We start from the raw sequence: 26,431 nt of genomic DNA, 5'->3' as shown, positions 1-26,431 counted from the left end.
ATGCTCTTGCAGCAGCATTCATGAAATGCCAACTAGACGAATTAGCCACGCTTCTTCGGACGTAACTTAGTTGGGTAAACATCCTCTCAACATCACAGTTACCATTCGCAATGCAGAACATCAGCATTCCATTAATTCCCTTCCTAGCACATTACCACCTTTTACACCTATGCAACGTGTCGGAAATGCGATGCAATGCACCATTGTCGTATTGAGGTAAATGCGACTACTAAAAAAAGCAGCAAGCTTTCGTTCACTCAAGGCCGGCAGACGCTGAATATATTATATTTTATATATGCCGGTTTTCACTCGAGTGTTAAGCAAAAACTATACACGCACTATATTCATGTAATATGATACATCTTGACCACCTGCTCACAAAAGTGTTCATTACTTTTGGTAATATCCGTTACATAAGGGTGAAATTGAGGGAGAAATCGAGTGTAACCCTATTCTCCCTGTTCAGGTCAGGATGAAAAAATGTGCGAGTTACCAAATTTTACCCGAGAACGGAGGACCCTAATTATACACAACACTCAGGCTCATTTCAGATCTCGTATGCAATTATCCCATCCAATACAAAAATACGCTGAGCCAAGTCCAACCAGCAATATTGTTGGCCAGCCTTTCCAGAGATGTGCAAAGATTAACCCATATATGCCCGAACTTGGGGAAATTAAGGAAAGTGATTTATTTTTCCGTAATAATTGCTTCTGGGACCTCAGAAAGCAGAATCAACCGTTTATTGAAAAAAAAAATTTTTTCGAACTGTGTTTTTGTAGCTGTCCTACATATAGGAAACTGCTGTTTGACCGACTGCAAACAAAAAGCTTTTGCATATATTACAATGATATTGTTTTCAGAGCATATTCAATTACTCAGGAATAACTGACAAAAATTTTGACAACATCAATAATCATTTGAATTTATATTTCATTTGCATCATTTGCATTTTCTTCCGCGACATGGCGTTCATCGAAGCTCACGCGGAAATACAATTTTGCGACTGAAAGCACGTGGCGAGGAGTGCTCCCACGCTAATCAAGACTTGCATGCGAGAAGGGTAGGGCCTCAGAAACACCCGCGTGGGGGCACTAGCTTTTTTACAAAAAAAATGTTCGAGTTATTTGGAAAATTTTCAGCGTACTACATATAGGACACTGGGCATATATGGGTTAAGGTGGTGGACTCACTCCAGTGACATAAACACTCAGTTTTCAGTACTTTTCAAGTAGACACAACGGCTATTTTGCTATGAAGTAGTATGAAGTTGTCGTATATACCGTATACCTTTATATAATATACGAGTGGATAAATTCATCACCTGCTATGGTCTCGGAAAGAGACTGGCAATATTGAAAATTAATAAATGTCAGCTTTAAAAGTAAATGCCCAAGAATAACCCTAAAATATATGGCTTTTGGTAACTGGGACTCGACAGTTGTGACCATAACTTGAAAAACCTACCACAGCTACAGCATTGTGACTCGTGCTGTAACTTTAGAACATATTTATCTACTTCCTAGACATAGTTCAAGAATATAGGATTTTTACTTTCATTCTATTTCGCATTTAGCCAAAAAGTATAGCAACTTGCATTGTAAACAGCCCAGCAACTATTTGCTGAAAGCTGTATTTTGGAGACAGTATAGCTCCCAATTCCCACTTAAAATATAAATTTTCATTCATGTATGCTTAATAGTTTTCTTAATAACGTGGTCGCAATTAGGCAATATTCAGAACGCTGGGTCGTACTGGAGGGAAGGAAGTATTTTGGAGGGAAGCCATTAAAGCCATGAGGCTGTGGTTTAGGATTAAGAAACTAGAAGCCTCAACTCAAAATCTCAATGCATACTTTTCCAATAAAGCAAGTGGTAACATTGCATCAGATGTATGAACTAAATTTTTCTTTTCACTGTGAATATTAATAAATCCAGTGTAATATTCATACAGCACCAAAATCTCCGCATGCAACACTAAAAAATTGGCAGGTATTGTCCTTTGGTATTTTTATACGCAAGGATCACAGCAAAAAAATATGAAAAACCAAGAAATTGATATTATAGTTCACAAGGATGGATTGGTGGGGTAGTTGGTAAAGCATTGTAAGGGGGGTAACAGCGCACACATAGTTTACATAGGCAACTTGTCAAGGCTATAGGCCTATAACTGCTGACCGAAGTCGAGTCCTTGCCGTCTTTTAGTATTGGAATGATTACTGCTTCTTCCCAGGTGCACGGAATGCAGCCAGCAGAGAACATGGAGTTAAAGAGTGACAATAGTGACAATAGTGTTTTGTGGGTTTCAAGGTGTAAGTGTTCGATCATTTCATACATATTCTGTCACGTACTGGGGCAGACTTGTTACAACCATTTAGTGCAGCCTAATACTCCACCATGTTAAATGGACAATTGTAAGGTTCATTTCTATCTCCTTTCAGATACAGAGGCAGCCACTCCACTTTTCGCTGGTATCTCAAGAATGTATCCGAGTAATGGGATGAACCAGAAATGTACTCAAAATGTGCCCCTTAAGAATCAGCTTGGTCCTCAAGAGCGTTGACTTGTATATTTACCAATGGTAGAGGATCAGTTTCCGAACCTTTTATTTTGTTTATCCTGTTCTACACTTTCCTTTCGTCTGTATAAGAATTAATGATGTATTTTGACGGCTTTACCTTTTGGCACGGCAGCACATTCTTTTGAAGCTGATCAAGTTCTCAGTGATTGGAGAGTCACGAAGGTGACTCCAAGCCTTGCTTTGATTTCTGTGAGCTTCCTTGCACTCCTCTTTCCAGCAGGGAACACCTCACTTGGAGGGCGATTAATTTGTTTTGAGGGTACCTAATGAAGCCGTATCAACAATAAACAGCATCAAATATGCCCCTGCTTGATCGACAGGAAGCGTAGAAATGTTGTCCCAGATCATGTGTGTGCGAGAACATCATTAATTCGGATTTCACGGGATTGAAAGAAATGTCCAAATTACCCGAATGTCGAATCATCGAGGGTACAAGAAAACAATAAAAAAAATGCTTACTACGTCAGCATGCTTTTATTTAGTGAATGAATCAGCGAATTCTGTTTCTGTTTTGCACAAAAGCAGTGCGGAAGCTGCAATTGTCGTCATCTTGTGACTGATTAGCACTCACCACGGCAGAGGCCTCGCGACTTCCTTCACAGCGCAGGCACGGCACGCGTCTTCACTCGACGCTTTTCACTAGCGCGCGCACATCCCGATTATTTTTTCGCCAGTGTTGCCAGGTCGCCGCCCATCGTGATGTAGACGGTGTTCTTGATCATCAACAGCTTTGCACTGAGTAAAAACGAAACTACTGTTTGCTACAACTGCTGCGAACGAAACTGCGGCTGCTGTCGACGCGATCATGGATGGCGACTATGCAGTCATGAAGGCAAGCGGTGCTATGCATGGCGGTAAACGCAAGAATAAAGGCTTTAAATCCACAAAAAGGCACAATGCACAAATAGGCATGAAGCGTTCTGGTGTTGCTGTCATTTACATACAATTTCCACTGATGACTATGGCGATGCGAACACCGCCGCTTCATTTCAGTGGACGCTAAAACCATTTTTGCTCTTTTACGTTGCACGTTTGCGGCGCTCCATGCTCATCGAGGAGTTGCCCGAATTAACCGATGTGCAGCCAATTACGTCCGAATTAACGAGTTTCATTGCATTAAATTATGCATACGCCTGCCAGGACCAAGGAGCGAGTCCAAATTATCTGAATTAACGAGGGTCGAATTAATGACATTTTACTGTACTGCTTCCAGTCAGGTGACTCGACTTTCCAATGGAGAACACGTGGAGAGCACTCTTCACCTTTTGTTTATGACAATCGCGAAATGGTCGCTCCCATATGAATTCTTAAGTTCCACATACAGCATGAGTGTACAAGACGCAATGCTTAAATTGATACATCAGCATGTTTTGCTCGCCACACTGTAGAATGTAGGCTTTTTCTTATTTAGTAAGTATGCACCTGTAGAGATGAGAAAGTTTTTTACTAAGCGCCCTCTGGCATCACAACAATTTCCCCAAAAGGTGTAATGTGCGTTAAAATCTCCCACGATAATATAATGTTCGGGCAGTTAATAGATAAAGCTGTGAGATCTGTTTTTGATAGATGGTAGTTCAGGGGGATGTATAGAGAGGTCATTGTGACCAGCTTATTAATGCACGGACCACACTGCCTGTACACTCTAAAAAATTCCACGCTTGATCTCAAGCTAAACAATAAGCTTAAGCGTGACGCGCATGTAAATGAGACATGGATGACGTTTCAAGCACCACGAGCCAAAAAATAAGCGGGACATTCCTTCATGTAAGCATGAGGACAAAACTGCGTGTCATGGTTCGGTCTTGTGTGAGCAAGCCGCGTACGCATGAGAAACGCAAATCACACGCTTAACATCCCGCAGAGCGCCCGTACGCGAACTTTCCATCATGCATTAACCTTTGATAGACCACGTGATCCACACGAAGCGTGAGCAAGGAAGTACAACGCTCTGCGCATTCTCATCGCCCTGCAGGGAATACAAAACTTTTCTTGGGGCGGCAGATGAAGACTGTGGTGTTTTGAAGACTGCTCTCGGCCATTTTTGGTGTGGTTTCTCCGGCAGACTGTCATGACGTGCGTTCATTGCAGCACAGAGCTTCGGTCTAATTGTCAGAATTGGTGTGCATCGCCATGTTCACTTCTACATACATTCTTAGTGTACAATGCAGGTGGTGCATACATCAAAGTGCGACTGTGCTGAGTTTACGAGACAAAATCCACAGAGGCCTAAGGAACAGCATTTCCACATGGATGGTGCATACAGTATATTGCAGCCCCTCCCCTGCCAGTTATGGACACCATGAATGGCATGACATGAGACCATGACATTAGTCACGGCTCACTCTTATTAAATGGTGGCTAATTGGTTATTTGTCATGATTTCTGGTGTGTGCTTGTGTCATGTTTGGTGCAAAATTGCCTGAATGGTGCATATTAGTGGAAAGCGAGAACATTCTACGCAAGCAGTAGCTTTGATAGAAATAAAGAGTATAGAAAGCCTCGGGCGTTTTGAACAAGTTTTAACACCAGACTGTTGAATTCTTTGTAATTGTTATTTATTGTGCCCAAGGTGCCAAATTCGCACATTTATTAGGCAAGGCCATTTTAGAAATTTCTGAAGTCGGAACGCGCCTTGCGTTATATTCCGGTTCATGACGTGAATCTAATGTGTTTATTTTTTGTTATTTTTTTTTTAATATTCGCGAGCTCACCGTTCTCTCCGTGCTCGCTGTCACTTTGCCTCGGGCAAGGGTATGGCGAGCTGGGAGTTGCCCCTGTGTACCGTGTTTCTTCTCATGATTTAGAACACTGATAATGGCGTATCAATGTGGTTACGGCGTATTAATCGCAAACTTGAGCAAGGTGATCGGCGCTGTTGTGCAGGTGCGTCAAGTGAGCGCTCTTCGGGGACAAGCGGTGCACCACCACGCAATCTGTGAAAGGCTTTGCTGTGTTCGATTGTATCGCGGGCACTTGTACCGCTGCGACTATGGTGGTATTTAGTGCCTAATTAACGTAATGTTCTGAATCGCGTATGCTTCCTATTGTGTACATATATGCTTGGCAGACATATTGTTGGTGAGAAATATTACTTAACGAAGTAAATAATTTCAGACAACCAGCCTATCCTATATGCTATTTGCTCTGGTGAACACGGGCTTCGGGCAAGGATGCTACGAGAGCTGATATCTGATATAACTGATACAACTAATCTCGTGTTGTTCACCACAAAAAGTCAAGAGGTACTAAAATGGCAATTACTAAACATTACAAAGAGCGACCATAAATATTTGAGTTCACTTTTAAAGCATAATACTCTGGTGATTAAGATGTTTTTGTTTTTTTCAGATACCGCTAAGTGACCTTATAGGACTTTGCATTGTCTGGGAGGAACAAGGCTGCTCGTCTGCGACTGTGAGCAGGAACGCATCAAGATCAGCGACGACATATTCCTAGAAAAGGCACTAGTGATGTGCCTATGTCTTTAGTATATGAAATATGCCTACAGCATGAGCCGGGCAAGGAGAATAGAAAGAAGATCTTAGCTGGCGCAGCCTATGAACGCCATCTTTACTTCACCATAAACCTCGTCCTTTTAATAAAGCCAGTTCAACCTTAACCGTAACAGTTTTGTGGTGGAAGTGCTGGGTACTTCGACCAAGACGACGGAGCTGCTGCAGCAAGTGCCACGCTGAAGCTGACGCCTCACTCGATTGCCTCCGACTCCACTGGAGATCCCGATGTCCCAGAGCAGCGACCAACAGCCTTCTCTGGCTACTCCAGTGAGAACAACCAGTGCTTGGATGCATCAGATGGAGCACCGCCCTTTCTCGAGAAAATTCGGTCAGGACGTGGAGGAATGGCTCACCCACTACAAGCGTGTGAGCAAGTACAACGGCCGGCACTTGTGGGGTTGCGCGACTCTCACGTGTCTCCTGTAATCAGGCTTCACCGCGTGGCTAAGTGCTGGTGGCGGTCGTGGTGGTTGCGGCGCATTGCGAGAGATGGCGCGAGTGTCGCGATGCTAACGCCACCGAACGGCGGGGTGACTTGGGAGAAAAACGTCAAAGGCGCTTCCTCTTTGGCTTGGGATCGGCGACCAACACGCCCGAACGCTTCGCGCGTGCGCCAGCCCGCTTCGCGGGACCATCTCGCGAGGCTAAGAGCAGGACACCGGTATGGACGAACACGGATCGTTCGAACGCGCCACCGTTAGCGTGACCATACATGTTAACGACTAGGCGATGGTGTCATAGCATGGGGCGAACATATTCGCTCGCTATCCGGTCGCGGTGAGTCGGACATCCTTGATTTGTCGTGCGCCCATGTAAATGTTCTATGCATAGTAATTCGGCTAGCGTGTATCAGTGTATAAAAGGTGCAATAAATGCCCTTTTGATTGTTTGCACAACTGTGTTGTCGGTCCTTTGTCCCAAGAGCATGTGTGAGAGCCCACACACTCCACGGCTCAGCTCTACAATGTCGTTCTGTTCCTCACAGACACTGCGCTAGTGTGGTTCGAGAACCATGACGATACCTTCACAACATGGGAAAGCTTCATTACTGACCTCACAAAGTGCTTTAGGCGATTCCACCACGAAAAGGAAGCAGGAGGAACAGACATTGCTTCAGCGCGCTCAAGTCCCAGGTGAGACCTGTACTACGTACATAGAGGCGATCCTGAAGCTTTGCAAAACGGTCAATCCTCGAATGTCCGAAGAGGACAGCATTGGACACCTTCTTAAAGGCTGTGAGAATCCTCGGGTCCCATAACCGCCGCACGGGCAGCGAACGTCGCGTCAAGCGCATGCGTACCAGGGAGAGTTGGGAGAGGGGAAACTTTCCTTCCGCGGGGCGGCGCGTGGGAATCGCAAGCGCTATCAGCACCATCGGGTGGGTCACGTGAGATCCCGCTGATATCGGCCGGGTCTCTTTGGTCTCCAGCAAGCGGCGACGGCGGAAGTCTCCGCCGTCGCTCCCGTATTCCCGCACGTGGTTAGTCAACCGCGTTCTTGCCGCGGCAAACGCCGCCCCCCCCCCCCCCCCCCCGTATTCCCCAGTTGGTAAGTCGGACGCCCTTCTTTACCTAGTGTATTATTCTCTTCAAGGGAACCCTCAGCGATGTCAACTATAGCTAGCTGGCCTGCTCGAAGTGTCAGTTGCAGTCGTAATAAATGCTTTCCGAGTGTACACGTAGTTGTCTATTGTTTCCTCGAGCTTGTACTGGACCGCGGTTGATGCGCAGGCATGCGCCAACCGCGGGGTTCGGGGTGCCGAGGCAGAGGGCCGTTGGCATCCCCCCATATCCCGACAAGGCATAGCTGAGAATGTTTACAATTACTTAATCGGAAAGAAGAGTCTCGCCTCGGTCGCCGACCTCCATCAAGCATTGCCGCAAATTTGAGGCCTTGAAGCTGCGCAGTGTCACGACAAAGTTTGGGAGGTTAGAGAATGTCACAACGGTGGCAAGCGTTGACGACAACTGCAGCTTTCAATTTGACCTTGCGGCAACTATAAGGCAAATTGTCTGCGAAGAACTTGAACAACACACGAAAGGGATGGATGTCGAACAGCTTGGTTGTGCTTCCAACCAAGCTCAAGAACATGCATTTGCTGTATCCGCATTGTCTACCATGCCAGGCGTTGCACAGTGTCGAGTCGATCAGCTGCGACAGCATCGACGTTCCTTTCCTGACGACATGATGCACAATCAACGCACTCGTAGAGCTACCACCACAAATCGGCATTCGGAAGATCGCGTCTATTATTCACAGCGTCCCAGAGTTGACCCCCGAGGCTTACGTCGGTCATCCATTGCCTGTGTCTTACAGCTGTGGCGCCTTAGGACACATTGCTCGTTTTTGTCGCCAGCGCCGACAGACAACAGCATATGGCCCACCACCAGCTTGGATTAATTTTGAACGTGACATTTATGACGACCACTGGCCGACAGACCTTGGTACACCGCCTTGGTACACCGACAGACCACAGGTGCACCGCCCCGGAATACCTTCCGTCAGTATTCCATCATTAGACGAAAAGTATTTGGCACCGTGAAGACAATCAAGAGCATCGTCAATTCGTGGTATAGGGTAAACGTCCTTTTTAGTGATTCGATTTAGGTGGCGGTAATCAACGCAGAAACACCACGTGCCATCTTTCTTTTTGACGAGCACGACCGGCGACGCCCAAGGACTCGACGAGGGCTCAACAATGCCTTTGGCGAGCATCTTGTTTACTTCCTGCTGAATAACTTGCCGACACGCGATACGGTCGGCAGTGAATGGGAACAGCATCACCAGCGTTTATGCAATGCTTAACAAGGGACGTCTGACCAAGTGGGTGATTGTCAGTGTCAAATATGTCGCAGTAGGAAAGCAAAAGGAGATATAGGGCGGCTGCTTGGTCAGGGGCGAGGTCCAGAGCGCCAATGGGACCTAATAGGCCGTCGAGGTTCAAGGCATCCTGCGAGTAATCAGGAGGATCTGGAGACGCGTCGGCTGCAAAAGCAGTGACGTGGTCATCTGTCACTGACCGGAGCATGGCCACCGCTATGCCTTCAGGTAACACTTGCTTCGTCAAGCTAAAATTGATAATGTGGAGACACATCCGATTAACGGCAAGGGTAACGACGGAGTGTGGCACAGAGATGTCGCGCGCCAGGAGGACATCACGAATAGGTGCGACGACATAGTCGCCATCACTGAACGGCAACCGTTCAGGATAATTCGACGAAGGTTAGGGCTTTCGGAGGTAACCGAACAAACGCTGTAGTGGAGAGGGTGTTTGGTTGTTCGGGGCGAACGTCGGAAAGAAGAGGAAGCTCGAGGCACAGCGTACCGGTGGAACAGTCGATGAGGGCAGAATGCATCGTCAGAAAGTCGAGCCCGAAGATTAGATCATGAGGGCAACTGGTCAGCATGGTGAACAGGACTGGAACTTGGCGGCCAGCAATTTCTACGCGAGCAGTGCACATACCACTGACGACAACAGTGGCGCCATTGGCGACGCATATGGCTCGAGCGATGGCAGGCGTAAGAAATTTTTTGAGGCGACGACATAGGTTAGCGCTCATTATGGACACTTGGGCTCCAGTATCAATCAATGCCTTGAACCGAAACACCATCTACGTCTACTTCAATTGGGTTCGCGTTCGTGAGTAGCGTCAATGGAGGATTTGGACAGGACGAACGTGATGCAGCACTACATGGCCTAGTTTCCCTCCGGCGGTTTGGCGAGGAATAGCAGCGAGGTTGGGGTGACTGGGAGCGACGGCGATCGCCCGGAGGAGTGGCTGTCAGGGGCATCAGAAGTAGGGTACGGACGGCGAGGTGAGTAACAGCGAGTGTCAGCGTATAGGTGAGGAGCAGGGAATGATCTCCAGTACGGTGGCATCCTGGTGGTGCGGCAGTGGCGGGATGCGTGACCAACTCTGTGGCAGCGGAAGCAGATCGTTTTGTCGTCTGGGGTTCACCATTCAGCAGGATTGCATAGTCTGGGAGCGAAATACTGGTCATTAAAGGTTGTGGACATAGGAATGGGTTCCGAATCAGGTCGGGAGACTGAGCAGGCGGTAGGGATGCCAAGGTTTGCAATTTCTTGCCGCATAACTTCTTGTATAACGGAAATAGTAGGGGCCGCTGGGTCAAAGATACCGTCGAGGGGTCGTGGATGAAGGGGGGCAGGACTCACCGCTTCAATCTCACGGCGAACGATACAGGTGACGTTCTCTTGAAATGGTCGTGTGGCAGGAAGAGCGGAGCAAGAGGACGTGGCAGGGGTGCTTGGAAGCCGGGAAAACTGTGGGACGACACGGCAGCTTTTGGCTACCTCGAAGTGGCGGCATTCTTTGACGATGGCGTCGACAGTAGAAACGTCGTTATAGACGAGCAAATTTAAGGCGTCGTCCGTGATGCCTTTTAGGATATGGCCCACCTTGTCAACCTCAGTCATGTGCTTATCGACTTTCCGGCAAAGCGCGAGCACTTCCTGTATGTAGGAGACATACGATTCTGTCGACGTCTGGACACGAGTAGCAAGCTCTTTTTAAGCAGCCTGTTGGCGATCTGGCAGGTTGCCAAATAGGTCGCGAAGCCTCTCTTTGAAAGTGTCCCAGCTGGATAGCTCAACCTGATGGGTGCGAAACCAGACACGCGGTGTCCCGTCTAGATAAGAGATCACATTGGCAAGCATAATAGTAGGGTTCCAGTGGCGGCTTCGGCTAACACGCTCATACATGCTAAGCCAGCCGTCGACGTCAATGCCATTTTGGGCGGAGAATGTCCCAGGATCACAGAGACTAGGAACCGTAACGTACGTTGTGGTTGGCGCCGCAGGTGTAGGTGGCAACGGGGTGTTTCCATCAAAAGCCATGGCTGAGAAGACGACGGTGCAGCCGCTTCGGAGCTCCATGGCGAGGACGGGGAACGTTCCACCTCCACCACAGTGTTACGCGAAGGACGAGTCAGTAAGACGAGCAACTATTTACAGGTTGTATTTACAACAGCGGTTGCAGCACTGACCGGTTACATTCACAGCGCAAGCCCCCAGCTCATTCTTCCTCTTCTTTTCTCGAGTGATAGCGCCCGCACGCCTCGTTCAAACAATCAAATACCACACGCGTGTATCAGTATGTTCAATCATTGGGCACGAAAGCATAATGTGGAATCCCGACCAAGAATACTTTATGGAAAAGTTAGCAAGACTGCAGGACAAAGCTCTCCGATTTATCTGTTCAAAGTATTCCCAGCATGAAAGCGTAAGAGTTAGGCCTAAAGAATGTGTATGCCATCTCGGGTGCGACTGTTTTCACAACAAATCCGTGGAGGGGCGGGGCCTCTCCTTGATGAATTAACACCATTCCTTACACACCAGTTTTTTTTTTCCTCTCTGTTTGGCGGCGTTGGAACTGAGAATGCACTGGGCTGTTGGTGACTAGACACAACAGTGGCTGCTGTTAACGGATCGATGGTATTCCTGAATAAATGCAACACTATTTTGATGATCCAAATATAATCTATCAGGGAGGGAGCAGTCTACCTGACTAGAGTATTTTTTTTAATTGTTGCTACGCTGCGCTCCGCAACACCCCAATGACCACCGCTTCGCAGCGGTGCCGGGCACCGTGCCGCCAAACAGAGAGAAAAAAAAGAAAATGGTGATACGTCATCGAGGGGAGGCCCCGCCCCTGCACAGATTTGTTGTGAAAACAGTCGCTCTATCAGGGAGGGAGCAGTCTACCTGACTAGAGTATTTTTTTTAATTGTTGCTACGCTGCGCTCCGCAACACCCCAATGACCACCGCTTCGCAGCGGTGCCGGGCACCGTGCCGCCAAACAGAGAGAAAAAAATGTGGTTGATCCCTCTTATATAGGAATCGTTATAGAACACGAAAGTGAAACGTGTCTTCACAGAAGTAGTGTAATGTTTATTGCACATTGATATATAATGTCTATTGGTGTTTTGTGGCTAAAGCGCCCTTAGGCGTTGATGCACCCACGCTGACGCCTGGTGGCACGTCTCCTCCATCACGACTACCAACGTCGATGACCATGAGCAACCGTCGTGCATATGGAAGCTGCACTACGCTGCACACGCTAGCACAACGCGAAAGACGAAGCACGTAACTGACACACTAATACAACGCGCAAGACAAAGCACGTAACTGAATCGTCACCGAGTTAAATCAGCGCGTACAGCGCGTCGTAATTGCAGCCTCCGCGATCAACTTCAGAAACATTTTCAGAGCTAATTGCGGAGGCCACGCTCCGCTGTGCTGAGTACGGTGAACGCCACCTAGGTGGCGTTGGTAGTGCTTCTTGATGCCAGCGTCCCTTTGAATGCTGGCATCGAGGCGTCGTAGTGCTGAGACCACCGAAGCGTTCACTGTCGGTGCGCGTTAGTGTCATAATGCAGTACTTCTCTTTTCTGCTCGTAGGCGGCGGCACCGCCCCGAGCAAGAGCGCGGGTACACGGAGGAGTGTTAGATATATAAGGCGCGTCTGTGTAGCTCTCTGCAAATGCGTTTGTGGCGCAATGGGTTAAACGCTCGGCGATCTATCGGCGCGGACCGAGAGGTCGTGGGTTCGATTTCCAAATTTTGCATGTTTGTGGAACTTTTTCTTCTGGTTTCTTTCTTTGTATTATGTTCGTGTACATTGTAAGAACGTCATATCCGTGACGGAAATACGTCAGTGAAGTCTTGGTGGACCCCGGCATAAAACACTTTCGTGTTAAAAAAAGAAAATGGTGATACGTCATCGAGGGGAGGCCCCGCCCCTGCACAGATTTGTTGTGAAAACAGTCGCACCTTGCCGTCTCTGGTGAGCAGACGCAAATTCGCATTCATGAAGATTCTCTTTATGCTGTATCATGATGTCATAAACTAGAGGTGGGCAAATATCAACTTTTTCGAAAACGAATCAAATATAAATAATAGTAGTAACGCTGACGCATATGTCTACTGCAGGAATATTTATTAAGGTAAAACTAGGTGCCCCGCCTGTACCTACTAGTGTAAAGAATACAGCTAACTATATTGACACAAGGTGCCTTCAAATCTCGTGCGCCAGTCGTCTCCTGTGCCCGTCCACGTGTTGCTACGTATGAAAGATAGCAGCAGCGAAGCGGCCAACACGTGCGCACCAGGCACGTGTGATCGGAGCAAGAGATCATCAGGCGGGGCGCCCCGCGAAGAAGAAGAAGACGTGTGGAACGCTGGTGAGAAGACCGTGTACGTCGGAGCGAGACTCTTGCTTAACTGCTTGTCGGGCACAAGTTCGCCCAACGTAAATCAATGAAACTAACTTTAACCAACTGTGTGTTACAATTCTGGTGGAGGTGCGGGGTATGATTTCAAGCCCTTCTCGACTTAAAGCAGCCCGGACGCATGGCGACTCGGACCCAACAAACTGACTTCTGTTCCCGAACGCAGCAGTCGTCGCCTACGTGGTGAGCCCCCCCGAGTTTTTCCCTTTACCGGATTCTATCGGCGCGTCAACACCTGCTAACGGAAACGCTACCGAAGTGACAACACAAGTCACGCCAACTCACATCGTAGTGAATCCACCGATGACGCCAGAGCATTTCCATGGCGACACATCTGAAGATGCAGAGGACTGGCTGGAACGCTTTGAGCGCGTCGCAGAGTTCAACGAATGGAACAAAGAGCGCCGACTGCGAAACGCTTACTTCACGTTAGAGGACAGCGCAAGAACGTGGTTTGAAAACCAGAAGCGACGTTTGTGTCGTGGGATGCTTTTCGAAGGGAGTTGCTTGCTACTTATCCGAGTACAGACCGCAGGGAGAGGGCCGAAGCTGCCCTACAAGCAAGAAACCAGCGAAACAATGAAAGCGTCGCCATGTATGTAGAAGACATGTCCCGCCTATTCCGCCGAGCTGATCCGAACATGAGCGAGGACAAGAAGCTTCGCCATCTAATGCAGGGCGTAAAACATGAGCTGTTTGCAGGGTTGGTTCGGAGCCCACCGCGCACCGTCGCAGAGTTTCACTCTGAGGCGACGACAATGGAAAGAATGTTGCAACAGCGATCAAGGATGTACAACCGAGAGATGAACATCACCTCTGTAGACACAGTTCCAGCAGTCTTCGGAAACAGCCTCGAAGTCATACGGGAGCTCGTGCTATCAGTTGTGCGAGAAGAGCTTCAGAGGCTACGGCTTGACCAGAACGCTCTAACGCCCTCTTCACTGGCAGACGTGGTTCGAGAAGAGGTCAGACAGGTGATCCAGGAACCACAGCTCAGTGCACAGCCCCAAGCGCCATTACTGCAGCAGCCGAGCGTCTCATATGCCGATGTGCTGCGGCAAACTCCCGGGCGTGCTGACGTCGCAGTCACTACCTCTATGAACAACCCGATGCCTCGAAATACGCTGCAGCCACAAGAGAGAAGATTTAGGAAGGCTGATGTATGGCGCACTCCTGACCGAATACCTCTTTGCTACCACTGTGGTGAAGCTGGGTCCTCTACCGAATGTGCCCCTATCACCAGGCAGGTCTCCGTGGCTTTCTGGTAAATGCACCTTGCCCTCGAAATGGTGAGCGTCCATTCGAAATCGATTAATACCTGTCGACTCGTCAAAGCTTCCCATACACCTCTCACCAACACCAACCTCGATCAACAGCACCGTTGAGGTATCGGTCACCTGGCCCCCGTCCATCATCAAGCTCCTCAAGACGCCGTCCTCAAAGCCCGCGTCGGGAAAACTAGACTCAGCGACCTGGGGAGGTAAGGCCGCTGCCGATGCGAAAACAGAAGAACCTCCATTGACGACTCCGAACGACGACGTGGGACTCGGAAACCAGTGCCGTAATAGCGACGTCGCTTCCGATTTACGTGTGTTTGTTGACAGTTACGAAGTGAATGCGTTAGTGGACACAGGTGCAGATTACTCTGTAATAAGTAGTGAGCTTGCCAGGAAACTGAAGAAAGTGCTGACTGCTTGGAAAGGGCCACAAGTCCACACTGCAGGAGGACACCTCATCGACCCGACGGGCAAGTGCACAGCTAGAATAGGAATACGAGGCTTCACCTACGTCGCTAGCTTTGTTGTGCTTTCCAAATGCTCAAGAGACTTGATTATTGGCATGGACTTCTTACAGGCTAACGGCGCCGTAATCGATTTGCGGGAATCACGTGTTTCCTTTTCAACGAGGCACGCTGTCGGAACATTTGACATTGAAGAAAAATTCAATGGCCTATGCATTGCTGACAACGATGTGATGGTTCCTCCGAGATCCAGCGTAGCTGTTGCAGTAAGGAGCAACGCGTTCAGCGACTACGAAGAGATTGCAGACAGCAACACCAGACTCTTACAAGAAAAAGGGATCTGCATGGCAAGAGACCTTGTTCAGCTGCGTGGCGGATGTGCCAACGTCTTCCTCACTAATTTTGGAAATGAAGTGCAACATGTCGCGAAGGGAACCGTCATTGCAAGCCTTAATAACTTCGTCGAAGTTACGGACCTAAGCATTCCCGAGAATGCACTATCGAATTCCCAAGATGTGGATTCTGTTTTTGCATCAATAGACATCGAAGTAGGTCTACTGCCCGGACAGAAGGAGGAAATAGAGAACCTCATAAGAGAATTCGCCAAATGCTTTTCAACTTCATCCAAGGTCCGACGTACACCTATCGCCAAACATCGGATAATTGTCGATGAATCAGTGAGGCCTATTTGCCAGCATCCCTACCGAGTGTCGCCAAAAGAGAGAGAAGCCATCAGAAGTCAAGTTAAGAAAATGCTTAAAGACGACGTAATTCAGCCGTCGACAAGTCCGTGGGCGTCACCTGTGGTACTTGTAAAGAAAAAGGACCAGACCTTGCGCTTCTGCATAGATTACCGGAAGCTGAACGCCGTCACCAAGCGGGATGTTTACCCACTTCCAAGAATCGATGACGCTCTAGATAGACTACAAGATGCAAAATTCTTTTCCTGCCTAGACCTCAAAAATGGGTACTAGCAGATAGAAGTGGACGAACGAGATCGCGAAAAGACGGCATTTGTGACACCAGACGGACTATACGAGTTCAAAGTACTTCCGTTTGGCCTTTGTTCCGCACCTGCAACATTTCAGCGGATGATGGACACTGCTCACCAGTCTGAAATGGCAAACCTGTCTCATTTATCTTGATGATGTCATGGTTTTTTCTGCTACCTTCGAGCAGCATGTAGAACGACTGCGGGCTGTGATGAAAGCTATTAGATCAGCAGGTTTGACGATAAAACCACAGAAATGCCATTTCGACTTTTACGAGCTCCTTTTCCTTGGCCATGTCGTCAGTTCAGAAGGCATTCGCCCAGACCCTGAGAAGACTGCTGCTGTTGAAAATTTTCCAAAACCAACCGACAAAAAGGCCGTTAGGCAATTCTTAGGACTCTGCACCTACTACAGACGCTTCGTGAAAAATTTTTCAAGGATTGCTGAACCGCTAACGCGGCTAACAAAAGAAGACATGCCCTTCGTCTGGTCAAGTGAACAGGAGAATGCCTTCAATGAACTACGAACACGTCTTCAGAATCATCCAATTCTTGCGCATTTTGACCAGGAAGCCGAGACTGATATCCACACAGACGCAAGCAATTTAGGTCTTGGGACCGTCCTCATTCAGTGGCAGAATGGAGAGGAACGAGTGATTGCGTATGCTAGTCGTACTCTTTCAAAGGCTGAGGTGAACTACTCAGCGACAGAAAAAGAATGCCTTGCGGCGATATGGGCCATCAGCAAGTTCAGACCATACTTATATGGCAGACCACTTCAAGCTATCCGCTACCATCATTCGTTGTGCTGGCTGGCCAATATTAAAGACCCATCTGGACGGCTTGCAAGATGGAGCCTGCGACTGCAGGAATACGATATAACGGTCGTATACAAGTCCGGTCACAAGCACAGTGATGCTGATTGCTTGTCGCGTGCACCGATTGAATCCACGAAATCTACACCTGCTGAAGATGAACAGGATTGCCCGTTCCTAAGAGCTGTGACATCATCGCAAATGGCGCAGCATCAGCACTCTAACGCGGAGTTACGTCTGCTCATTGATCACCTAGAAGGACACACTGTCGACGTTCTACGAGCTTTTATTCGCAGCTTGTCGTTCGTACTGAGGAATAACGTCCTGTACAAAAGAAATTTTGAACATAGTGCTGAGACATTTCTGCTCATCGTACCTTCAATGTTACGCCCAGAGATATTGGAAGCGTGCCACGATGACCCATCAGCAGGACACTTAGGAGTGAACAGAACCTTCGCACGCATCCGTACGAAGTATTACTGGCCAAAGTTGTTGAATTCTGTGCAATACTATGTGAGAACCTGCCGGGATTGCCAAAGACGTAAAATGCCACCATTGAAGCCAGCAGGTCTCCTAAAACCCATAAAGCCACCAGAAATTCCATTTGCAAAAGTTGGAATGGATTTACTTGGCCCCTTTTCTACATCGTCGTCAGGAAAGCGGTGGATCGTAGTTGCAACTGACTACCTAACTCGATGTGCCGAGACAGGGTCTCTTGTTAAGGGAACAGCCATTGAAGTAGCTGAATTTTTTGTAACGCACATTGTACTACGGCATGGCGCTCCTAAAGTTCTGATCACGGACCGAGGAACCATATTTACTGCACATTTGACACAGTCCATTATGAAACTGACGCACACCAGTCACAGAAAAACCACCGCATATCATCTGCAGACAAATAGACTGACTGAACGACTCAACAGAACGCTGACCGATATGTTATCAATATAAGTGGACATGGAGCACCGAACATAGGACAAGATCCTACCATACACAACATTCACGTACAATACCGCAGTGCAAGAGACGACTCGAATGACACCTTTCCAACTCGTTTTTGGCCGGACCGTCACCACACCCTTAGATGCAATGCTACCTGTAGATGAGACCTCGGAAAATGACCATGACATCAGCATCAGCAGCAACAGTAAACCGATGCGAATCGATATAACTTGCGACGAAGAAATGTCCAGTACGCACCTGGAGACAGGGTATGGGTGTGGACTCCTGTACGGATGCACGGCCTATCTGAAAAGCTTCTTCGTCGTTATTTTGGCCCGTACAGGATAATTCACTAACTTAGCCCCTTGAACTATGAAGTTCTTCCAGAAGGTCAAGTAACCTCTTCACGACAGCGGCATCGCACCGAAGTCGTTAATGTCGTCCGAATGAAACCCTACTACGACAGACAATAACAGACAATTGGCCAACAAGCTTTCCGAATGACAGCCTGGAAACCACCGCCTTCTTTGTAAGCATCAGGACGATGCATTCTTGGAAGGGGGACAATGACAGAAGGTGCCTTCAAATCTCGCGCACCAGCTGTCTCCTGTGCCCGTCCATGTGTTGCGACGTACGAAAGATAGCAGCAGCGAAGCGGCCAACACATGCGCACAAGGCACATGCGATCGGAGCAAGCGATCATCAGGCGGGGCACGAAGAAGAAGACGTGTGGAACGCTGGTGAGAAGACCGTGTACGTCGGAGCGAGACTCTTAACTGTTTGTCGGGCACAAGTTCGCCTAACATAAATCAATTAAACTAACTTTAACCAACTGTGTGTTACAATACAAAAAAAATGTGGTTGATCCCTCTTATATAGGAATCGGTATAGAACACGAAAGTGAAACGTGTCTTCACAGAAGTAGTGTAATGTTTATTGCACATTGATATATAATGTCTATTGGTGTTTTGTGGCTAAAGCGCCCTTAGGCGTTGATGTACCCACGCTGACGCCTGGTGGCACGTCTCCTCCATCGCGACTACCAACGTCGATGACCATGAGCAACCGTCGTGCATATGGAAGCTGCACTACGCTGCACACGCTAGCACAACGCGAAAGACGAAGCACGTAACTGACACACTAATACAACGCGCAAGACAAAGCACGTAACTGAATCGTCACCGAGTCAAATCAGCGCGTACAACGCGTCGTAATTGCAGCCTCCGCGATCAACTTCAGAAACATTTTCAGAGCTAATTGCGGAGGCCACGCTCCGCTGTGCTGAGTACGGTGAACGCCACCTAGGTGGCGTTGGTAGTGCTTCTTGATGCCAGCGTCCCTTCGAATGCTGGCATCGAGGCGTCGTAGTGCTGAGACCACCGAAGCGTTCACTGTCGGTGCGCGTTAGTGTCATAATGCAGTACTTCTCTTTTATTGCGATAGCAATTATATGGACACTCAAAAGCAGATTTCTGCCGTCGCCGTCGCCGTCGCCGTGAGGTTCCGTATGACGTCAATGGAGATGAAATCGTGACCGCGCGCCGCCGAACGCTGTATGTGCGAGTGAAAGGGCACGAGGGACGCGCTCTTTCACGGGGAGTGAACGCACGGCGGAGAACAAACGCGCGTTCCGCGCCGTGCTTGCTTAAGGGCTGCAGAAGTAGGCGTCTCTTTCCTCCTTTACAATCACCATATATGTGGAGCAAACGCGCCTTCTTCCGATGCGCGAGAGGCCGTGGGGGAGGGAAGGGAGGGGGAGGGAAGGGAGGCGACGTTTAGCTGCGGCACCAAGTGCCTATTTATATCAGAGGCTCCGGCAACAGTCACCAACGCCGCACGCATTTTGAGCGAACGGGGGCAAAACGCCGACGGCGTCGACAACAGTTCTGCGCGTTGCCGGTGCTGCTGCATGTCCAAGTTTATACAGCTGATAAAGCTAATATCATTACTCCGTATAGCTCTCTACAAATTTGCTATCGCAATTGATGCTTCACCTTTCAGGTGAAACTGCGACAACTTTTCTGCTCGTAGGCGGCGGCACCGCCCCGAGCAAGAGCGCGGGTACACGGAGGAGTGTTAGATATATAAGGCGCGTCTGTGTAGCTCTCTGCAAATGCGTTTGTGCCGCAATGGGTTAAACGCTCGGCGATCTATCGTCACAGACCGAGAGGTCGTGGGTTCGATTTCCAAATTTTGCATGTTTGTGGAACTTTTTCTTCTGGTTTCTTTCTTTGTATTATGTTCGTGTACATTGTAAGCTGACGTATTTCCGTGACGGAAATACGTCAGTGAAGTCTTGGTGGACCCCGGCATAAAACACTTTCGTGTTAAAAAAAAATGTTTTAGCGCAAGATCACTAAGTATCATTAAGAAGTGCACCGTACAGCCTTTCAGCATTTTCAGAGCCTGGTTGCAAACAAACTTTCCAGGAATTAATGGCTGCCATATGAATAGCTTTCTAAAAACGCTATAAACAAATTGTTGCCGAAAAAAGATCAGAAGTTGTGAAAAAAGAAGAAAGCTGATGAAGCACTTGTGTGCCGTAGACACACGTAAAAGGGCCCGTTGCAAGGAAAATACCCCTGGTTGTAGCGTAAGAAATGTAACTGTTACATGAACATACTGCCCAAAAAATTTAATGATAAACTAAAAGCAAAAAGCACAGGTTGTAGGCTTCTGCTGCGAAGCCGTAAACAAAAGCTTGCCCATTTTGCTTCTGCATTGCTTCAAAAATTTTTTGTTTTACAACTGGTAATTAGTGATACTCTGACTAGTAAAAGGAAAACCCCTAACCAGAAAAGTAACCAGACTTTAACAGTCGGTCGTTGCAAAATATTTGATTCGTTTCAAACATTTGAAAATATTGAATAGTTCATTTTCGAATATAAATACGAATTGTTAGTGCGTAATATTCTATTACACCTATTATAACCATAACTACAAACTAATATACAAAGATGCCTCACTGTCGCTCATCTAGAACCAAAATGACCACACAAGAGCACTAATCTCACTCTGTAACGCACTTAAGTTTTCCTTTTTTCCCTCACCCTTGGAGACATGACATAATCTGCCCTTAGATATTGTAAACACTTAGAATATTGAGAAGTTTATTTCCGAGATAGTCTTACTTTAACAATCTTGTATAAAGTATCTATACATAGCTTGCACTGACGTCACAGCTTCGAATCACAGGATAGTAATCTACCATTGCAATACCCCGCTGAACACTTGAGTCACCATCCCTGTAGGTGCTAGTTGTCGTGCAGGCATTTTTCAGTTCAAGATGGTTATCTGCGCAGCTGTAGGATGCTTCAACTACAGTGACAGGGACGTGAGGAAGGAGCAGCCAATGAACACAAACGTTTTTATGCCTGCCAAAGGTTCGTGGAAGACAATTCCAGTCTAAGCCCGACACGACTTAGCCCAACACTGCGTAGATAAGACCCAAGCCCGACACGGCGTAGCTTGTGGCTCACACAGATAAAGCGGGCAAATTTTGATGCAGCGAACCTTAACAAGAGAGTTTGGTGCACACACTTCATAAAATTTCCCTCAAACTAGGTGACGTGTGAATTATGGGAACACGTGAGGTGGACTTCACTTTGATACAACACAAAGTACACCCTCATCAAATATAAAAGGGGACACTGGATTCGTGTTCAAAGCCTGTAATTCTCCTTTTGTGTGCTTGTAATGAGGAAAAATACCATAAGCATGAATCTTCAACAGGAGAACAACATAACAAAAAGCAGTGAGTGAGGTTCTGACTTGCATGTTTGCAGGAATAACGGTTCAAACACAGATGAGATGTTTTCTTTCATATTGGACAAGGGTGTACATGTTCGGCACATTTTCAGGAAAACTGACAAAGCTTTTCAGGAATACTTGGATCGGGCTCCAACTCTTCAACTGAGCTACAGCACCGAGCTAGAAAGCTTTGTACATTACGGCCGCCGGGAAAGCAACATGCGAAGAAACGGACGGCTGCAGCAGAGGCGCTTGTACAGCATGCAGAGAGGGAGCCATGTACCTGTTCCATTGTTGTTCCATGCTCCGTTGATCGATGATGAAACAGTTGCCAACAAGACAGTGCACAAAATGCGCTCATAAAGTTTAAAATGCACGAAAAGCTTCAGCATCTCTCTCCAAGTAGAAGCACTCTATTCTTCTAAACAGTTTCAACGACAGGCTTTTCACCCATCTGCTCATAAAATATCTATGAGATTCTAGTTATTTTGTAGGCTTTCATTTATTCAAAGGTAACAAAGTTCGCTGAGAACAAAGACAGCTAACAATGTCATCGTGAGTTATCTCCGGGAAGATGACATCAGCAGCTGCGTCCGGTCACATAGTATTCTGATCAATCTACAGCGCCGCATACCATGAACGCATCAATCCGGTCAGCTGCTAGTAGCACTCAGCACTGCTTACTTGAAGTTAGCAACATTCAGAGCGAAAGGCTTGGAAGCTTGTGTCGCAACACCACTACCACTTTACCACTGCCACCGCAGTCATGACTATGCCACGGCCGTCGCAGTGCTTTATCAAGATGGCTGCTGCACGAACCGACAGGCAGATGCGATGTGACATGTAAGCTACGCATATTATGTATTGTTAAGGGACGCTAAAGACAAAAACTGACATCAGTTTAGATTGGTGAAGTATTCTTGACAAACTCGGCTTTTGTTGATTTCACGGTAATGGGTTGAAGAGAAAACGATGGTCAAAGTATAATTTCTGAATTTCACACCGAAAACCCAGGGCGAGTACATGAGTGTGATGTCATAAAGCATTTTTCTTCTTCAAATTTTGGCTTTTATCGTACTGTAAATGTTTTCAAAGCTTCTCAAGTTGTCTTTGGCTCTTTTAGAAAACAATGCAGTCTAAATTTACCGATAAAATTCAACTAAGCTAACCCGCCGTGGTTGCTCAGTGGCTATTGTGTTGGGCTGCTGCGCACGAGGTCACAGGATCGAATCCTGCCCACGGCGGCCTCATTTCGATGGGGGCGAAATGCAAAAACACCTGTGTACTTAGATTTAGGTGCACGTTAAAGAACCCCAGGTGGTCCAAATTTCTGAAGTCCTCCACTACGGCGTGCCTCATAATCAGATCGTGGTTTTGGCATGTAAAACCCCATAATTTAATTTTTTTTTTAATTTTAACTAGGCTCAAACAGGCAGCGTCAAAATCCATGACGCCATGGCAAGATAGTGTGGAAATTTCAAATCTTCCACTTTTACATCTCTTCTAGCTTACCACGCATCCTTTTGTGGTAGGAGTGGCTTTTTTTGGTAATGCGTAAGGGATTTGAGCACAGCTCAAATCACTTTTCTCTTCAGTGTGCCTTTAGGAATGTTGTATTATGCATCAATCATATTTCTATCTTGTATGTGTTATTTCATATTTGCTGTTCTTATTGTTCCGGCACACACCTTGAGATCTATACCTCTGAGCGTCTGAAAAAGGCTGACAATGTTGATAAATAAAATTCTTTTAACAAAAGTAAGTACTCACATTTGGCTAAGCATTGCGAAATATTGTGCTTATCAAGCTATCTATCATAGTGCACTGATTTTGTTTACTCACCAAAATTAGCTCACACATGAAATACAACAGCATTTCATATCGACAAGAAATGCGCTGATGTGTTAGCGACCTATCCATGGCATTCTTTGAGAAAGAATTTGAATTTTTGAACACAATTTTTTTTGCTTTTACTAACTTATATCTCCTGTGCTCTGCGCATGCTGAAATGCATTAGTTGTTTGTTGTGTACACTGTCATTTTTTCCTTCCAGATTCCCCTTATTTATTTGTGGTTTCCTTGAAATAAAAAATGAAATAAAAATTGAAAAAAAAAAGCGACACACGTACGCAAGTGGTGACTCACCACTCATTTTTTATTTCAAGGAAACCACAAATAAATAAGGGGAATCTGGAAGGAAAAAATGACAATGTACACAACAAACAACTAATGCATTTCAGCATGCGCAGAGCACAGGAGATATAAGTTCGTAAAAGCAAAAAAAATTGTGTTCAAGAATTCAAATTCTTTCTCAAAGAATGCCATGGATAGGTCGCTAACACATCTATCAGCGCATTTCTTGTCGTTATGAAATGCTGTTGTATTTCATGTGTGAGCTAATTTTGGTGAGTAAACAAAATCAGTGCATTATGAAACATAGCTTGACAAGCACAATATTTCACAATGCTTAGCCAAATGTGAGTACTTACCTTTGTTAAAAGAATTTTATTTATCAATATTGTCCGTGTGTCGCTTTCTTTTGTATCTTGTGTACCCTTGTCAAATATGCACACTGAAGTCTACTATGCACACTTAAGTCTACAAGAAAATGGTACGAGATATGAAAAGCAGTAGAACCGATGTTGAAAAAGCATGAACCAAGACAGCATGCCACTATGAACTTGCAACTCACCGAGACCCCCTCCAAAAGTCTCATCGTTGAGCGCATCGTAGTCATCCTCAACTTCAGCCGTGAGAAGCTCATCCTCATGACTCAGCGGATGCAGCCCCTGGAGAAATATTAGGCATCATTGAAAACATATTCCATTAAAAAGATTTTGAGCAAGTTGGTGGGGTCAGTTAAACTTTGGCATAATAGAAGACATATGCAGGAACATCATCCACGTCATAAGGCGAAAGTTTTCGTGCACGCTTAACCAAAGGGCACATGCGCTTAGGTTAATCACAAGTCAATCACTGCAGCAATCAAAGAGAATTATAACGAGGCAATCAAAGTGTCGCTAACGCACGCAGGACCTTTCTGATAAAATATGCCTCCGTGAGCTGACATACTGTGTTGCTGCCTCTGTTGACCAGGATTTTAACACGCGAAAGGCACGGCTCGCATTAGCAGGCCTTACAATGGGCGTCAGCGTCACAAGTATTGCAAGACCTGCTCACGGGAGCCATACTTTGTGTGTTAATATTCTAGGCAAGTGCGCTAGTTACACTTCACATGTCTTATAATCAGCAGAGATTGGCTTGTTTAAAGCCAACTTGTTTCGTTATAAGCTTGCTTAGCGATGACATTTGTGTTTCGGGTCGGGCGTGCGCAAAAAAATTGCGCCCTATTATGCGTCTGTCCTTCCAATCATTAAACCAGTTCCTGTTAGCGCTTCGAATGTACCCTCCTTGCACATCTCCTTTTGCGACAAAAAATCATGTTTAACATATTCTGTGTCACGTACTGACACGGGATTCAGAACCTATATTGCACGAGCCCATTTTCAGAACCATGAAGCTCTGACAGAGACGTGTACGAAACGATACTGTTCTTAACACAGCGTGAAAGACTGCAGCCCCAGCGTGATTACCACGTTACGAACGTTTGCATCAAAGCCCAAACCAAGTGGCAGTTTAGATTAATTGAGCGCAGCGCAGCGAAGATTTATAACCAAGCAACTTTCTCCGCATGCAGTTTCACAGCGCATGCAGCAATTGGAGCGGGAGAATAAAGTTAGGACTTGCCTGGGACTCCTTGCGGAAAGCCAAAAATCCTTTCGACATGTTTGCGCGTAAGATGAGCGATGAATCCGGCTCTTGTCTCGACGTGGTATCATATCAAGAAGCTATTAGGCTTAGACTTAGTGACACATCGGTGAACGACGCGGCTTATCACTTCGGCTCAGCACCGCAGCATTTCACGTTACACATGGCGCCACTGTGCTAAACGCGGAGGAATCAACTGTTTGGCGAAATAATGGGCAAGACAGCGCGATACGGGCAACACTCAGTGAAGCCTTCAAAGCTGTGACAGCACAAGCCGCTGCAGCACAACGAAACCATACGAAACTACGAGTACTTCGAGAGGCAGAATCCGGAAGCCTGTGGACCTGTCTGTGGCTACATGTGTGGCTAGCTGTGGCTGATGATGATGATGGTTTATTGGCATCTCCCATGGACATAGAGTTTTTTATTTAGAAACTCTATGCCCATGGAGGTAAAAAATACTTTTTTCCTTCCTCCATGGCATCCCCTTTGAAACGGTGTTACTCAGCCGCTCCGCTGACGCAGTCAGCGTCGCATCCAAGAGGTGGCGCCACTGGCAACTTCAATTAGAGTACTGGTGGAAAAAAAGCAGGGAAAAGATGGATACGATCTGATCTCTTAAAATCATAGGCAGCGGTACAAGCTAAATTTTTGAAAAAGAAAGATAATGAGAGGTATACAAAAAAAATGTGGTTGATCCCTCTTATATAGGAATCGGTATAGAACACGAAAGTGAAACGTGTCTTCACAGAAGTAGTGTAATGTTTATTGCACATTGATATATAATGTCTATTGGTGTTTTGTGGCTAAAGCGCCCTTAGGCGTTGATGTACCCACGCTGACGCCTGGTGGCACGTCTCCTCCATCGCGACTACCAACGTCGATGACCATGAGCAACCGTCGTGCATATGGAAGCTGCACTACGCTGCACACGCTAGCACAACGCGAAAGACGAAGCACGTAACTGACACACTAATACAACGCGCAAGACAAAGCACGTAACTGAATCGTCACCGAGTCAAATCAGCGCGTACAACGCGTCGTAATTGCAGCCTCCGCGATCAACTTCAGAAACAT

The 26,431-nt window shown here is 46.9% G+C and overlaps 1 protein-coding gene across 4 annotated transcripts in view; it reads right to left on the bottom strand.

Moving 5' to 3' along the window:
- Positions 1-25,662, bottom strand: part of LOC119464431 (protein PAT1 homolog 1-like) — a 224,640-nt gene extending 198,978 nt beyond the window's left edge. For 2 of the 4 annotated variants that reach the window (XM_049656362.1, XM_049656363.1), the window contains exons 1-2: positions 25,334-25,662; positions 24,279-24,375 (exon numbers count right to left, since the gene is read on the bottom strand). In XM_049656362.1, the coding sequence (XP_049512319.1) occupies positions 24,279-24,375; positions 25,334-25,372 (136 nt within the window). In that variant the 5' untranslated portion in view covers positions 25,373-25,662. The remainder of the gene's footprint in view (positions 1-24,278; positions 24,376-25,333) is intronic. The other 2 variants (XM_049656364.1, XM_049656365.1) reach the window with 1 other exon arrangement.
- Between the last annotated feature and the right edge of the window lie 769 nt (positions 25,663-26,431).

The sequence above is a fragment of the Dermacentor silvarum genome, chromosome 9 (genome assembly GCF_013339745.2).
Source record: "Dermacentor silvarum isolate Dsil-2018 chromosome 9, BIME_Dsil_1.4, whole genome shotgun sequence".
Classification (NCBI taxonomy): domain Eukaryota; kingdom Metazoa; phylum Arthropoda; class Arachnida; order Ixodida; family Ixodidae; genus Dermacentor; species Dermacentor silvarum.
Note: the sequence above shows the minus strand (reverse complement) of the source record. Positions and strands in the feature narration are given on the sequence as shown.